The 17240-nt window shown below is 35.6% G+C and overlaps 1 protein-coding gene across 2 annotated transcripts in view; it reads left to right on the top strand.

The window, feature by feature from the left end:
* Acyp2 (acylphosphatase 2) overlaps positions 1-17240 on the top strand; it is a 149808-nt gene that overhangs the window by 68618 nt on the left and 63950 nt on the right. Inside the window, exon 4 of one of the 2 annotated variants that reach the window (XM_013357166.4) lies at positions 1274-1326. The exons of the other annotated variant lie outside the window; for it this stretch is intronic. Coding sequence (XP_013212620.2) covers positions 1274-1326 — 53 coding nt within the window. The remainder of the gene's footprint in view (positions 1-1273; positions 1327-17240) is intronic. 2 annotated transcript variants of the gene reach the window in all.

Here is a 17240-nt window from a genome sequence, read left to right as displayed (position 1 = left end):
GTTGAGTGAATGGAACATAAACCATGAACCATAATTCTTATGGGTTGGATTTTTTTCATAACATTTTTAATTGATTTTTGCTAATGGTATTGTTCTAGTTTGTTCTTTGAAACTTAGCTTTCAGGTTCAATATTGGGCAATTTCAAATGCATACTTAGAATAGTGGCTGAAATGCAGACAAGAGAGACTAATCAGCTGGCTCTTGTGTGTAGTTTCTGCAATCTTAAAATTGTTACAACACAGAATGTTCCAGGACCTCACACAGATCCGTAAAGGGTATCTCTGGTTATGGTCCTCATGTGGTTTGTGCATGCCTCCAGCTCAAGGAAATGTTAAGCTTGCTTTTCCTCTGACCCACACAATCCAGTTGGGAATCTTCTAGTTACTCACCCGTTAATTGTTTTTTCTTTTGTCTCAAAAACTTGGTTCTCCTACAGTTCAATTAATCTTTTTAGTTGTTTTTCTTTCTATAATCCTAATGGGGTTTCCTCTTTCCCTTTCTCTTTCTTTTTCTCTCTGGTTTGTTCAGTTCTGATCCTGATGTTAATAACATATTATCATGCATTTCTTTTTTTTCACTTTACGACTTCAGCTATATATTTCTTTTCTAGGGTTATTATAGTATGCTGAAGCAAACTTCCTTCAAATGGTAAATGGAAGTTTATTATGTGTGTTTCTTTTCATCGTCAGGAGTTTGATCTCTCCATGACTTTCCATTAACATGGCATCATGTGACCCCCATGGTTGGGCAGGAAATTAGTTTTTGTTCAGAATAGCAGGATACAACAGAAATGATTTTCTTAATTCCAATGACTCTTTGCTGCAGGAGCACACATTGAAATAGTGGCTTAGTGATTGACTTAACTCATTAGACAGCCTGCTGATAAGAAATTGTGTTTAGACTTTGGAAGAAAGGGGAATGTTTTTTTTTTTTTTTCCAGGGCTCAGCATAGATCCCAGTTACAGAGAAAAGTAAGAAGGAAAATTCTTATTTACATGTAATATTGAGCAATATTCTATGTCTCAAATCAAATTTCATGGGATTAGTCATTTGTCAAATTATGTCCTCACACCCTATTCTGGAATTGTGTGTGTGTCTATGTGCAGTTTTGTTCACTGGGGTAATTCCTCATATATATATATATTTTTAATTTTACTGTTTCTCTTTTATTAAAGAAAAGTAATGAGAAATGATAAAAATGCTTTTTTGCCCTTACCTTTTTTTTTTTTTTTTTTGGCATGCTCAGCTTTTTCAAACTGTTTATTTTTGCAGATGTATTTCATCAGTTCTTAAGAATGAAGCTTGGAATGTTTGCTGGCTTTTAGGTTAGTACCACCCAGAAACTGAAAAAAAAAAGTGTTTTCTTAAAATATGATATTGGGAGGGGGAGGAAGTACGGAATGTTTTCATTTTTTTGAACTATTAGATTTTAAAAAAACATTTGCCATGCATTTTTTAATATTTAAGTATTTTAAGCAAAGTAACACTGCTTTTTTTCAATGTGGTGCTTATTTCAATTTCATATCGGCCCTTTGACTCTTGTTTTGGGTTGGTATATCCATTGTTTTATAGTTAATGATTTTTATGGAAAGGGAACAAAAAATTCCTCATTTTATTTTCCCTAGAAAATTTGAATATACTATTCATACCATCCTAGAACTATTTGTTATCATTCAGAGTTTCCTCTAAAGGTTTAGCCTTATAGATTCTTACAATAGATTGTATACATTTCTTATACAGTATTTTTATACAGTTAAAATAATATTAAGATATTGTTCCAATGCCTTTTCTTTGAACTGAACTAGAATAACATGAGTTGAGAAAATGACCTGGCAAGGTTCATTCCTTCGTTTGACAAACATTTATATTAAGCCTCCCAGTGGTGACAGGCATTGACGCCATTCTGTCTCTTCAGAAACAGTTTAGTTTGAGACAAAAATGAAAGCAAGTACATTTGAGTATAATGCTTCAAAAAGGATCCTTTTTCCTGATGGTGTCCTTCCACTCTGGCCATCTCCACCCTGTATCTGCTACTTTGGTCTGTGAATCTGGCGAGTAAAGCAAGGACACAGAGAAACTTACTGTGAAATCAAGAAATAAAGTTTAAGCTAACAGAGAACCATGGTTCTGTGCTCCATTTCTCTTAAATCCTTGATAAAACTAATGCAGGCAACATAGCAGGGCTTCCTGAGTTAGGGAATGTATCACATGCTCTTGAAGAAAAATAAAATTCCTATGGAATTCTAGTGTTGACTGAAGTTATTTTTATTTTAATTTACTTACACTGCTTATTATGTTACTTCATATGCACAAACATCGAACTACATATAATTTTATGATTAGATATGTTAATCTAAACAACATAAAACTAAAGCAAATTTTCAAATTAAATATAAATAAAACTACAAAGCCATCACAATTCAAATGAACAGCACTGTAACTCAGCTCAATCCACATTGATTTACTAGCATGGGTACTTGGCTAAAAGAGTTGTTGATTTGCAGGGGTTATAGTAGAAAGATGTCCATTCTAAGTCTTGTTCTTTGGATCATCTGTTTCTGTTTTTGAGTTCTGATAATATTTATCCAACAAATGCCCACTCGCATGTTATTCAAGACAATATTAATACCTTTAAGTCTCGGATTGGAAGTTAGGTTAATTAGGCCTCATCTTTAACCAAATTCCACTGGAGTACTCCCGGAATAGCACATTAAAGAGGTATTCCTCCGTAACTCTCTAAAGCATCACCACTTGAAGGGAAAGCCAGTCTAATCAACAGCTTTGTTAAACAGGTGTCATTAAACAAACACAGTTGCTGCTAGGATCAGGAATAGAAAATTCTTTTTTTGTGTGCTTTTTTGCTTATTTCCAATACATTGTAGAACTCAGGTAGACAAAGTTGACACTGGTTCTTCCACTTTCTGCTTATTTGGACTTTGGGGCTTTTAAATCATACACCTTTTCATGATGTCAGTTGACATAAACTCAATGGTATATACAAACTTCTGCACAAAAATATCATGGGGTCCATCCAAAGATGTAAACTGGCATTAAAGTTTTTATATTATCACAAAAATTAAAACCAAAGTAATTTTAAAAAATATCATTAAGAATTTGAAGAGCTTTTTTTTTTTTTTTTTTTTTTTGGTACCGGGGATTGAACTCAGGGGCACTCGACCACTGAGCCACATCCTCAGCCCTTTTTTGTATCTTATTTAGAGACAGGGTCTCACTGAGTTGCTTAGCGCCTTGGCATTGCTGAAGCTGGCTTTGAACTCATGACCCTCCTGTCTCAGCGTGCCGAGATGCTGGGATTACAGGCATTGTGCTACTGCGCAGGGCTTGAAAAGCTTTAAAACTGATTTATAAACCTTAGTTTGAGAAATGCTGCCATAGACTAAAAACCCAACGTAGAAACCTAACAGTTTCCTGATGGTGAAAAAAAGACTCAGTCTCCAAATCCAAATTTCTGTCTCTCTAAATAATCTTGTAGATAGTTTTACAATTCTAAATTCTATTAAAGTATAAGAACTATAAAGATATTAGCTCTGCTATGAGCCTGACATATGAAATACATATAATTTTGATATGTCCTTGGCTTTAGGAGAGAAACTGTAATGCAGTGCTGTAAATTTTTGATTTATTGATCTGATCTGCTCATCACTCTGATCTAACCTACTTAGCTTGGCTGAAAGAATAATTGGGAAGCTCAATTCAGATTTGGTGTCTTTTCTATCCTGGTTATGGTCAGTATTGTTAGTTTTATGTTTGAGTATATAATTCCTATTTTATTTTACTTTGAGAGTTATGTTGTTCAAATTTTCATGTATTACTGATTATATGTTATTGGAACACAAAGAATAGCAATGGACTCACCAAAGTTTTCCTGATTGATCTGTGTTTTAAATACCTCGATGTATTGCATTACTGTCCCTGCTTTATTATGCAACTTTAAGATTCATTATTTCTATCCTAATTGACAATCAGTATAGGATACAATCAGTGCTTGAAAATTCAAATAGAACAAACCTATACTTTTCATGATGTCAGGAACTCTGCTTTTTTTTTCTCTTCCCCCAGTTTATTTCTAGCAGAAAAAATTATTAGGGGCAGAATTTCAATCAGATCAGGAGCATAACATGTTTGCATTAGATCAGAGATGATTGCAATTTCCAGCTATTGCTTGCTGCAGTGTTTTGCACATAAAAAGTGTTTATTGTAGCTAAATAAAAGAATAAACAGATGAAGAATGAATGAATATAGGTTACTTATAGTATAATGGTATTAGTTTTTGTTTTGTTTTCTACAGAGGCAAATTTGGATTGTTTCCCATTTGAAGCTGGAGACTTTGTTCTATAGATCTCATTGCCTCAGGTTTTATTTACTTTTGGAGATGCAAAAAAAAAATCTTTTGGAAAATTTGTTTTTCCTTTGCCTAATGTACTAATGATGAGCGTGATCTTTGGATAACCAGTGTGCCTGTTACATTGCAGGAAACAGTCATCATAGATCACATATCAAATTGTGTATGGATTTGTACTTTGTTTTGCTTTTCAGTTTTAGTTGAGGTTTACCTGTCATCCTAGGACCTCAGACTTTCCTTTGTCCTGCACAACAGACTGAGATTTCCCTATACTTTACTGGGGCTGGAAGAACCATGAAATGATCATTTGTAGTGGTCTGTCTTGCAGTCTTCCCTATCTGTTCCCCAGCTCTCAGCATCAAAATAGGGGTGATAGCACTAAAGAATAAAAGCAAATGACTTTATTTCTGAATTTTCACACGTAGCTTATTCCATGTGACCCAGGCAGCAAGGATGTGAAACAGAGGAGCTACTGTGAACTCCCCATTAGTCAATTCTGCGTTGGGTCAGCAAATTTTTTTTTTTTTTTTTTTTTAAAGAGAGAGTGAAAGAGGAGAGAGAATTTTTTAATATTATTTTTCAGTTCTCGGCGGACACAACATCTTTGTTGGTATGTGGTGCTGAGGATCGAACCCGGGCCGCACGCATGCCAGGCGAGCGCGCTACCGCTTGAGCCACATCCCCAGCCCCAGCAAATTTCTTTTTACAAAGTAGTTGTGTAATCTGCAGCTGCACAGTAGCCAAACACATTTTGGTAGGTTTATTTCATTTTGACAAAAAAGAATATATTCCTGTACAAAATTATTCTAAAAGTTTATGCAGAGAAGAAAATTTCAATTGTCTATAATCATAAATAAAAAGAAAAATGCCCATTATAATACCATCTCTAGTTCGATGCTAATCATGTTTTGGCATATATTCATTCACACTTTTAATTGAACAATGTGATGTAAATATTTAAGTAGGAATATAATGTCTTAGAAAACTGGAAGCACCCCATAATACTTAGGTATACATTTTATATGTGAAAATAATTATTTTAGTTATACATACCGTTGGGGTTCATTTTGACATAATTAGACAAGCAGGGAATATAATTTGCTCTAGCTCAGTCTCCAGTACTTCTCCTTTCCTTCCTCCTCCCTCTCTCTGTTCCCTGACGTCTGCTGTGCTGATTTCTCACTTATAGGTTTTTTTTTTTTTAATTAATGCCTTGTGAATATACATGAGGGTGAAATCTACTGTGGTGGATTCATATATGTCCATAGGAAACTTAGGTCTTATGCATTACACAGATCTTCCCTTTTCCTGTCCCTCATCCTTCCCTGTCATCCCCTTTTCCTACTCTACTGATCTCCTTTCTATTTTCATGGAATTTCCCTTCATCCCTTTTCTTTTTCTTTTTTCTTTCTCTTCTTCTCCCCTTATTTTGGTCTAGCTTCTTCATATCAGAAAATATATTCAATCTTTGACTTCCTGGGTCTGGCTTATTTCACTTAGCATGATGGTCTGCAGTTCCTTCCATTTACCAGCAAAAGCCCTAATTTCATTCTTCTTTATTGCTGAGTAATACTCCATTGTGTATATCTACAGTATTTTCTTTATCTATTTATCTATTGATGGGCACCTATAATGGTTCCAGGACTTGGTTATTGTGAAATGTGCTGTTATACATCTTGATGTGGCTATATCCCTATAGTATGCTAATTTTAAATCTTTTGGACGTATACCAAGGACTGGGATAGCTGGGTCAGATGGTGATTCCATTCCTAATTTTTTGAGGAATTTCCATACTGCTTTCCAGAGTGGTTGCATTGATTTGCAGTCTTACCAACTATGTATGTATGTATATATATATATATATACACACACACACATACACACACACCTTTCCCCCACATCCTCATCAGCATTTATTATTATTTGTATTCTTGGTAATTGCCATTCTGACTGGAGTGAGATGAAATCTCAATGTAGTTTTTATTTGCATTTTCCTGATTTCTAGGGATGTTGAACATTTTTTCACTTATTTATTGGCCGTTTATATTTCTTCTTTTGAGAAATAGCTGTTTAGTTCTTTTACCCATTTACTAATTGGGTTATTTGTTGTGTGTGTGTTAAGTTTTTTGAGTTCTTTGCATGTTCTGGATATTGATCCCCTGCGGAGCAGGTGGCAGAGATCTTCTCCCATTCTATAGGGTCCTCTTGGATACCATCCCACTGAGTCTCATTTTTATTTCTTGCACGTTAAGAGTTTTGTTAAGAAAGTTGGTGCCTGTGCCAATATGTTGGAGTGTTGAGCCTACATTTTCTTCTAGCAGTTACAGAGTTTGTGGTGTAATTCCTAGGTCTTTGATCCACTTTGAGTTGACTTTGGTGCATTGTGAGAGATAGAGATAAAATTTTATTCTTCTATATGTGGATATCCAGTTTCCCCAGCACCATTTGTTAAAAAGGCTGTCCTTTTTTCAGTATATGTTTTGGCACCTTTATCGAATATCAGATGCCTGTATCTATGTGGATTTGTCTTTGTGTCTTCTATTCTATTGGTCTTCATGTCTGTTTTGGTGCCAGTACTGTGCTGTTTTTGTTACTATAGCTCTGTAGCATAATTTGAGGTCTGGTATTGTGAAGTCTCCAGCATTGCTCTTTTTGCTCAGGATTGCTTTGCTATTCTGTGTCTCTTATTCTTTAATGAATTTTAGAACTTTTTTTTTTCTAGGTTTTCTTTTCTTTTCTTTTTTTTTTTTTTTGTACTGGGGATTGAACCTAGGGATGCTTAACACCTAACCCATATACCCAGCCCTTTTTAATAGATTATTTAATAGAGACAAGGTCTTACTTAGTTGCTTAGGGCCTTGCTAAGTTGCTGAAGCTGAATTTGAACTCTTGATCCTCCTGTCTCAGCCTCCTGGGCTTCTGGGATTACAGGCATGCACCACTGGGCCTGGCTTGTTTTTTTCTAGTCCTGTGAAGAATGTCACTGGTATTTCAATGGGGATTGCATTAATGCTGTATAACTCTTTTGGTGGTGTGGCCATTTCACATTGTTAATTCTGCCTATTCAAGAACATAGGAGGTCTTTCTATCTTCTAAAGTCTTCAGTTTCTTCCTTCAGTGTTGTAATAGTTTTTATTATAGATGTATTTCACCTTCTTTGTTAGATTGATTCCAAAGTTTTTTTTTTTGTTGTTGTTGTTTTTTAGGTTATTGGGATTGGGATAGTTTTCCTGATCATTTTTAGCAAATTTGTTATTGGAGTATAAGAAAGTGATTGATTTATGTATTTTGATCTTGTATTCTGCTACTTCACTAAATTTGTTTATCAGCTCTAAAAGTCTTCTGGTAGAGTTTTGGGTCTTTTAAATATAAGATGATATCATCAGCAAACAGATAATTTGACTTCTTCTTTTTCTATTTACATCCCTTTTATTTCTTTCTCTACTTGATGACTCTGGCTAGAGTTTCAAGTTTCAAGGATTATGTTGAATAGGAGTGGTGAGAGTGGACATCTTTGCCTTGTTCTTGTTTTTAGAGGAAACACTTTGTTTTTCTCCATTCAGTATGATGTTGGCCTTGGGTTTGTTTTATGTACTCTTTACAACGTTGAGGTAAGTTCCTTTTATCCCTGATTTCTTTAGTGTTTTAAACATGAATGGGTGCTGGCAAATGCTTTTTCTGCATCTATTGAGATAACCATGTGATTCTTGTCCTTAATTCTATGTGATGAATTCCATCTGTTGATTTGCATGTGTTAAACCAACCTTGCACCCCTAGGATGAAACCCTCTTGATCATGCAGTATCTTCTTAATGTGTTTTTAATTCAATTTGCCAATATTTTATTAAGAAGTTTTGCATTTATTTTCGTCAAGGATATTGACCTGAAATTTTTTTTTCTTTGATATGGCTTTGTCTGATTTTGATATCAGGGTGATATTGGCTTCACAGAGTGAATTTGGAAACGTTCTCTTTGTTTCTCTTTCTTGGAATAATTTGACAAGGATTGGCATTAGCTCTTCTTTAAAGGTCTGTTGGAATTCACCTTAGAATCTGTCTGGTCCTCACTTTTCTTTGTTAGAAAACATTTAATATCTTTTTCACTTTCATTACTTGATAATAATCTGTTTTAAGTTTTCTATATCTTCATAGTTCGATTTGGATAGGTCATATGTCAATATCTTATAGATTTTCCAGTTTATTGGAGTATAAATTTTCAAAATAGTTTCTAATAATCTTCTGGATTTCAGTAGTATCTCCCGTAATATTTCATTTTTCCTTTTTAATTTTTTTATTTGGGTTTTCTCTCTTTCTTTGATTAGTTTGGCTAAGGGTTTATCAATCTTGTTTATCCTCTCAAAGAATGAACTCTTTGTTTTATTGATCCTTTGTATTGTTCTTTTATGCTAAAATTCATTAAGCTTAGCTCTGATTTTGATTATTTCTGTCTTTTATGAATTTTGGTGTTAGTTTGTTCTTTTTCTAGGGCCTAGTGGTATAATGTTGGATTATTTATTTGATATCTTTCCATTTTATGTAAGAACCCAGTACTATAAACTTTCCTGTTAGAACTCTGTCCTAGAGATTTTGATATGTTATATCACCATTCTTATTGGTTTTTAGGATTTTTTTAAAAATTTCTCCTGATTTCTTCTGCTATCCATTTATCATTCAAAAGAGTATTATTTAATCTCCAGGTGTTAGAGTGGTTTCTGTTTTTTATCTTGTCATTGATTTCTAATTTCATTCCATTATGATCTGCTGGTGTGTTGCATGTATAGACATATGTTCAGTAAATTCTTATTAAATAAATTACAATTCAACTTGCATTAATAATTTTGCATATTTTTCTTCAGTTGATAACTTTTGGAAAGCGCAGATCATATGTATTGCTTTTGTATCTTCCGTGTATAAGAATAGAACATGGAACAGTTGGTGATTAAAATTTTTATTCCGGGCTGGGCTTATAGCCCTTGGTAGAGCACCTGTGTTCAATCTTCAGCACCACATAAAAATAAATAAGTAAAATAGAGGTATTGTGTCCATCTACAAGGAAAAAACAATTTTAAAAATTTCATAAAAATAATATTAAGATGTATCATTTAGGATAACATTTTGCTGTATATAAAATGGAAATCCAGTCCAGGTATCTTAACCAAACAGGAGGCTCTTTGTTTTTTTCTCATTCCCATATCAAAACAAGTAGAAGGTAGGGGCTGGCACAGTGGTATTATGTTGTCATCAGTGTCCTAAGGTTTCTTTCTTTCCTGTGCTTAACATGTAATTTTTGTCCTTGAGATCATATACCGCCATCAGGCACCACATTTACATTTCTGTCCCTCTTTATTACCAACACAGTAGCTTTTCTGGAGGTCTCTACAGATAAACTTACGTTCATATCTCTATAAAGAAGTTTAGAAGATGACTATTTTTAACTGGGCACTTTCCATCCAAGCAAAATTGGGATTTTTTTTTTCTTAGGAAAGAGAGAAATTGAATTTTGGATAGGCAACCTGGAATGTGTATCTCAGATATGGAATTTATACTTAAAGTCATTGGGCTCTGCAAGCAGATGATAAGACACATGAAAAGTTCAATAATTCAAGACAATTATGTGAGAAATTCCATATGCAGAGACAGAAAATAAATGTTATCATATTAACACCCAAGCATAATCTTTTTTAATTAAAATAATTTCTCTATGCTTAAAAGCTTTATAAAAAAAATGATTGAAAACAGACATGTGTTCTTTTGGCTAAGTGTGTGTTTATTGTTTTTTTCTCAGCCTAAAATTTTAAATTTATTAAAAATGCTTAGACTTCAAGCACTTATGTTGACAATGTTTTATTTTCCTTTAAAAATCAATCTTGGTATATTTTGTAGTTCCTTTTAATTAAGTGAGGTGTGTAAGAGCTTTCCCCAATATACTTATGAATTTTTTCAATGACACATGTGTATTCAACTACAAGACTCATAAAATAATAATGATTTGTTGTCTTCTATTTTTAATAATGGCATCAATTATTTTTGATGGTTTGACAGCAGTTTGAATAAAGAGACAGACTGAAAACACAGAAAACATGTTTGAAATTGTTTCCTATATAATTATAAATGAACTTCTGAAGCTTGACTTACTTCATTTCATAAGTGATTGGAACATTAGAAACTTTCATTTCAGAGTATCAGAATTAGTACTTCATCTCCCTAACATCTCCTCCTTAATTACCATAAGATTTTTCTTTACAGAGACTCATTTTTATGAATTGAATTCCCTGTTAAAATATAAGAGATTCATATAGTTTACTGTAATTACTGCCAACTAGTTAAAATTTGAGTATCCATTTTTAGATACTTTTTGGATTATTGTTCAGCCCCATTCCACTGAGAGCTACTATTCATGAACGAAATGTTCCCGGATGTAACCTGAAGTCTGAAATATGCTTGCATTGTTTGGCTTGGGTTTTGTACACTGGTACTTTGTAATGAGAAGAGCTTCTGCCCGGCGGCTGCTGTCCCATCAGCTTGGGTCCCAGAATGAACACAGGTGGAGCAAACCTGATCCCAGCCTGCAACCTGACCCAGAGCCTCATTCAGTCCAGCCTAGATCAGCCAAACCACAGTCAACACACAGACCAGTGAACATGAGATTAAATGTTATGGAAGTCACTGGATTTGGGAAGCTTTGTTGTCATTATTATTATGACTGCATTAGTCAGCTATTGTCTGAACCACATCCCCAGCCCTATTTTCTATTATTTAGAGACAAGGTTTCCCTGAGTTGCTTAGTGCCTCATTTTTGCTGAGGCTGGCTTTGAACTCGATCCTCCTGCTGCAGCCTCCCGAACGGCTGGGATTACAGGGTTTGGGCCAGCATGCCTGGCGCAGTCATTATGATTCTTAAAAACACATGCATATATATTCTTTAAGAAAAAGCATAGTTTATATGGCTTACCTATCTGCATTCTATTGTTAATTGAAAAGTAATAGCACATAATAGTAATTGAAAAGTGTCTCTTGGCTAATTGCCATTGTAAATTTCATTGAGTAAAATGCCTGAAAAGAGGAATATGTTTTTTTAAGTATTTTAAAAAAATCTATCTGTAAGTGCAAGTAATCACAAAATAAAACAACATAGGAGCCATGGCTGATATTTTTTAAGAACCTGGTCACACATGTGCTTGGCATTTGACAGATATTTATTAAGTACTTTTTATATGCCAGGTGTTGCAAGGTAGGTATTATCCCATTATTGTTGAATGAAGAAACCGAGGCTCAGAAAAGTTAAGTGACTAGCTCAAGCCTCACTGCTAGGAAAGAGCAGGGTTAGGATTTGACCCCAAATATGTCTGACTTCAAAGATCATGCCTCATGCCATTGTTATAATTGTTATCTTCATGCTTGGAAGGGTGGAACTAGGAGAAAAGTAGAACTTACAAACTGATTTATCCTAACATTTGTTGTGCTATCTCTGATCATTTGCTGTGTAACCTAGATGTCATCAGGAATTTCCTCCACATTTAGAAAAAAAATGCATATATTTAGTTTGGACTCCAATCCATTATTACTATTATTATTATTATTTTGGATTTGTTTTTGGTACAAGAGATTGAGCTGGGGGCAATTAACCACTGAGCCACATCCCCAGACCTTTTAAAATTTTATTTAGAGGCGGTCTCCCTGAGTTGTTTAGGGCCCACTAAGTTGCTGAGACTGGCTTTGAACTCACAATCCTTCTGCCTCAGCCTCCCAAGACGCTGGGATTACAGATGTGTACCACTGCACCTGGATCCCAATTCATTTTTTAGCCCACGACAGCCTGAAGCTCTTGCCACAATTTCTACCAACTCCCAAGCCTTTTCCTCTTCCAGTCAAGGTCACCTTGAATTGCTATGCCAGTACAAATGTAAAGCTCCACCTTTTCTGGTTTCTATCGGGCACACCTCCACAAAGCACTTTATGAGTTTTTTTCAGGTTTTGCTTACAAAACACAAGATCAGGACTGGAGAAGTAGCTCAGTGGTAAAGCACTTGCCTAGTGTGCATGAGGCCCTGAGTTCAATCCCCAGCATCGCAAAACAAAACAAAATAACCCCAAAATCTTCCACCAATCTCCCCGTTCACGTTTGCACCCTGACTGCAATAATCTGCCTTCCCTCAAATTCTTCTCCCTCTATTTGACAAAGTAGCTTTCTCCTTCCTTTGAATGTTTGATAGCCCAAACACAGACTTTGAGAGTAACATCTCTGCCCACAGCTGGAGCATCAGTCCTTCCCCATCTTTATCTCATTAAAAGCAAAAATAGTGAGATTCTTTTGGGAAACAGTACAAGTTGGAATTAGTCCCATCAGTCTGACAACCCCCATTTAGCTCAATTTTGAGGTTTTTTTTTTTTTTTCAATTTTGATTTTTCAAATTTAATTTCATTGACTTCTCAACATTGACTATTTTGTTCAGCTAACCTTAAATGGTGAGAACTGAAAGTATCTAATATAAGAAAAAGCTACTCTTTTCTTCTTAAATTAGAAATAAGACACTTGACTTTACATAAGAAAAAGCCTATCTTTAGAATTTACTTGCTTCCCACCTCTTTCCAAAAATGTGATTTACAAAAATTACAGAGTAAATCTGGATGCAAGCTTTTTCTGTAGTTTTTTTCTAGATCACTTTTCCTGTTAGCTCTTCAGAGTGAATTTCAGCAGTTTTGAGAACTTTGTTTATCAGCCTAGAATTTAGATACTGGTATCAACTTAAATAGTCTGAAGCACTGAATTCTGCAATGCTATATTAGAAATGGTTGAAGAAGTACTTTTTGCTTTTAGATAAGCCCAAATCCAGTCTTGTCTTGCATGGTTTGCCACCAAAAATTTTAATTCCTGTTAGAATTGTTTTATTGTGAAAAAGTCAAATATCAATTGACCAAAGGAACTTCAATTGTCTCTCCTTTCTAATATAATTTTAATTAGTTTTTTCCTAGTAATTTGGCAGGCATTAGTTTCTTACCAAAGACACTGCCTTGATGTTTTTTCGAGAATCCATGTTTTCTTCTATTTCATGATTATAGCAGCACTGTTTTATAAAAATTTAACAAATATTATTTATTAAGCAAATCATTGCATTGGGGTAGAGGCAAACATACTAGCAATAATAAGAGAGAGAGTGAAAAATCAGGTAGATCCTGAATATGAGATACATTTGGAAGTGGAGTGTTTCAAGATTCCACACCGGAGCATGTCCAGACCCAATGCTAAGATTGTACAGAAAGCATTTTATCTTTGTGTGAAACTTGGTCACATTCTTTAACCATACTGAACCTCTCATTCCTTATCTGTTAATGAGTAGTATGTCTGCCTTACCTCTTTAAGAGGTGTTGTAAGGACCAGATGAAAACAGAATACGATAAGGTACTTTGTCCTGCACAGTACCTACAGACATTAGTAATTGGGGGCAAAAGGAGGCAGGATGGAGGAGAGGAGGGTTGCTCTCACGTTCATTCCTACAGTGTGGCTGGAAGTGGGTAGTCCTCACATCCTACCTGGTTTAACGATGGCTGGGCAGGGGCTATCAACCTGGGGCAGGGCAGTGATAGGGCCCTTAAACTGGCCCTAGTGAATGCCAATTCCAGTCACGTCAGGTGATATTGGAGTGTCTGAATGTGCTGAGCACCATGTTAGGTCTAGAGATACACACAGGCAACATACAGAACTTGCCTCCAGACAGTTCTCAGGGTGGCGATGGACAGCAGGGCTGGCGGTGCACTCCTGTGCCTCATCAACAGGAGTGAGCTGGCATTTGACAGGACAGGCTGGGCAGGGTGTGGTTGGAGCAGAAAAGAAGCTAGTCTTGTGTATTTTTCCATCATTAAATAGAGTGATTTAAAAATAATCCACTATAGTCTTAGCTACTTAAGACACATAGAAAAGAAAAATAATGAGTGTTTTAAAATGTTCATTAACAAAATTCTGTAATAACACTTTTAAAAAATAAAATAAACAGACGAGGAATGACAGGATCAGCATCATCTTCTTTATAGTTTTGTTATGTAAAGAAAAATTATTTATATGATATTTTTAGGTTTTAAGGACATTGTTGTCACAATGAGGTTCTAGTCTATTGCTTGTTTGTGGTCTAGTGGTATGATATTAACTTTGGGGTATTATTTTAAAACTTCATCTTTTTCTTTAAAAGTTAACTTGCTTGTGATCTTTGATAGATCATAAAGAAAATCAGTGGATAATATATTCTTCATACTAATGAGAGAATTGACAAAACCTTTAAAAGATATATTTATTTATTTTAGTGGTGGATGGACACAATACCTTTACTTTATTTATTTTTATGTGGTGCTGAGGATCGAACCCAGGGTCTCGCACATGCTAGGTGAGCATTCTACCCTTGAGCCACAACCCCATCCCAACAAAACTTTTTTATTTTTTTTAAATTTTGCGACAGGGTCTTACTAAGTTGCTCAGGCTGACTTTGAACTTGTGATCCTCCTGCCTTAGCCTCCCAAATCCCTGGGATTATAGAGGTGCATCACCATGCCCGGCTCCTTGATTGACAAAATTACTCCCAATTGGTGGTAGTCATTGTTGGCTCTGGAATGCCTTAAGGTTTTTTTCCCACTTACTTCTTTCTTACACAAATATTAAAATACACTTTCACTTGCCAAGTATACAATGACAGGGAGGGAATGAGGGGAGACATTTGAAAAGGTGCCAAGTAATATAAGCTGCTAACATAGGATTAAGAACTCATTGCAGAAAATCAGGGGTGGTGGGCTAATCCAGTGTCAATTCAGATCTCCTGCAACATCTAACTAATACTGTCATGGAGTTGCTACTTTGGTACCTACTTTAAGTTAAATATTTAGAGGAAACGTGGACAAGTTTGTGAGAAAAAGAAGTCTTGTGTAAACATCCTGGGCTTAATTGTTTGTCTTTTCTACAGAGATCCTGGAGTAACACCTGTGTGGCCCAAGGCCTCATTGTGTTACTATAAATTCACAGGATGGACTGAATGCTTTGTAAGGTGGTAGCCAGCCCCACATTTAAGATTAAACATGCGCGCGCGCGCACACACACACACACACACACACACACACACACACACACACACACGAGTGGTAAACACTCATTCTACTGGACTCATCTTTCAAACATGTTGAGTCCTGGGAATTTTTGTGTGTACTGTGAAGTCAGTTTCCTCAGACAGAAAATCTGTTGTTATCCCTGACCTTAAGCAGGCCTGAAAGGGCAGAGTCAGGAAGGACAAAGAATTTACAGTACAGAACTTTCCATAATGTGTTGATGTCAGGAAAAGAGTTGAGCCGTTTCTGATAAGAAAGAAGTGTTAATTTTAAACAGCTGTGACAGTACTCTCTGTGATTTACTCCTGCGAAGTAACAGCAGGGTAATTGATAGGCTGTGGGTCACAAGATGAGTTTGAGTAATCAATCCCTGAGTGAAACCAAAGAGAGGAGAAGCAAATACTGGAAGAAGTGACAGAGGTCGGCCCTGGGAATGGAACACAGAATCTTTTATGATTTGGTGTTCCTGCACCAGGGTTAGATCTGGCAGGGGCTGCTGCCCTCCTTCAAGCCCTCACCTGCCACTCCCTTACAGTGAATCAACACCAGGAATTGTGAGAGCACAGGATCAAAATTACTTCTAAATTTGAGTTTGAGAAATGTTATTGAAAATCATATCACATTCCCAGAACCCCACCTAACCCTTAGTAGGCCCATCCCTTTTGAAGCTTAAAGAAACATGAGGACTTTTCCTAACCTGATTTAGAATTTTTGTCGATGCATTGGGCTGGTATAATGAAAAACTGCCCAAATCTGTGGAATTGGGTGAGAATTTGTTGTTTGTTTGAAGGTGAATATATTCTAAAGATCCATCTGCAAATAAAAATGTGAGTTGAATTTGGAAGTAGACTGCTTCAGTGTTCCAAATTGGACCATTAGTGTCAGGATGTTCACTGTTTCAAAACTAGCCTTAACAACTGTGTGTTTAAAGTATCTTTTCTCAAGAATGAATAACAAGTGTTTGTTTTTCCAAAGGCAGTTTAGCTAAGCATTAGGTGTTTAGGAACCAGATTCTTGCTCAACTGAATTTGGAGTAAATCACTTTGTCTATTTCTCCTTTTATTAGTGTGCACACTAGTTCTGGCCCTGTTGATTCTGAAAGTGTCACACGTGAAATTCTCTTTGTTAATAAAGCCTTAAAATATCAGAAATAAGTAGTGATATTATAAGGCTTTATCAATCCAAGGTATTGTTACATGTATGAATAGTGGTACAAATATTGTATAAGAACAGAATCATGTAAATGAATGCTATTATCATTTTATCAATATTTATTCTTATTTAATGAATTTATTTTATAACTATTTCATTTAAGTATTTTGTACTACGCCATGAGATGCAAATGTCCATACATGTCTTTCTTTAGATTCTACTTCTTGGGTCACAGTTTAACAATCCAGAGTCAAGCCAGGCACTGTGGTGCATGCCTGTAATCCCAGCAACTCCGGAGGCTGAGACAGGAGGACTGTGAGTTCAAAGCCAGTCTCAGCAATTTAGCGAGGCCCTAAGCAACTCAGTGAGTCCCTGTCTCTAAATAAAATATTAAAAAGGGCTGGGGATGTGGCTCAGTGGTTAAGTGCCCCAGGGTTCAATTCCCAAGGGGCACTTAAAAAATAAAATAAAATAAAATAAAATAAAAAATACAGAGTTGAAGATCTAAGTGACCTTGTAGGAATGGACCAAGCCAGTTCTCAAAGCTCCTTCTCTATTTTGGCTTGATTTTGCATAACTTTCAAATCATCTGCTCTGAAAGCTAAACCCCAGCTGTTCTTCCAGATAAGCCATGATGACAG

Source organism: Ictidomys tridecemlineatus, chromosome 12 (genome assembly GCF_052094955.1).
Source record: "Ictidomys tridecemlineatus isolate mIctTri1 chromosome 12, mIctTri1.hap1, whole genome shotgun sequence".
Classification (NCBI taxonomy): domain Eukaryota; kingdom Metazoa; phylum Chordata; class Mammalia; order Rodentia; family Sciuridae; genus Ictidomys; species Ictidomys tridecemlineatus.
The sequence above is the reverse complement of the archived record's forward strand: the minus strand, read 5'-3'. Positions and strand labels throughout refer to the sequence as shown.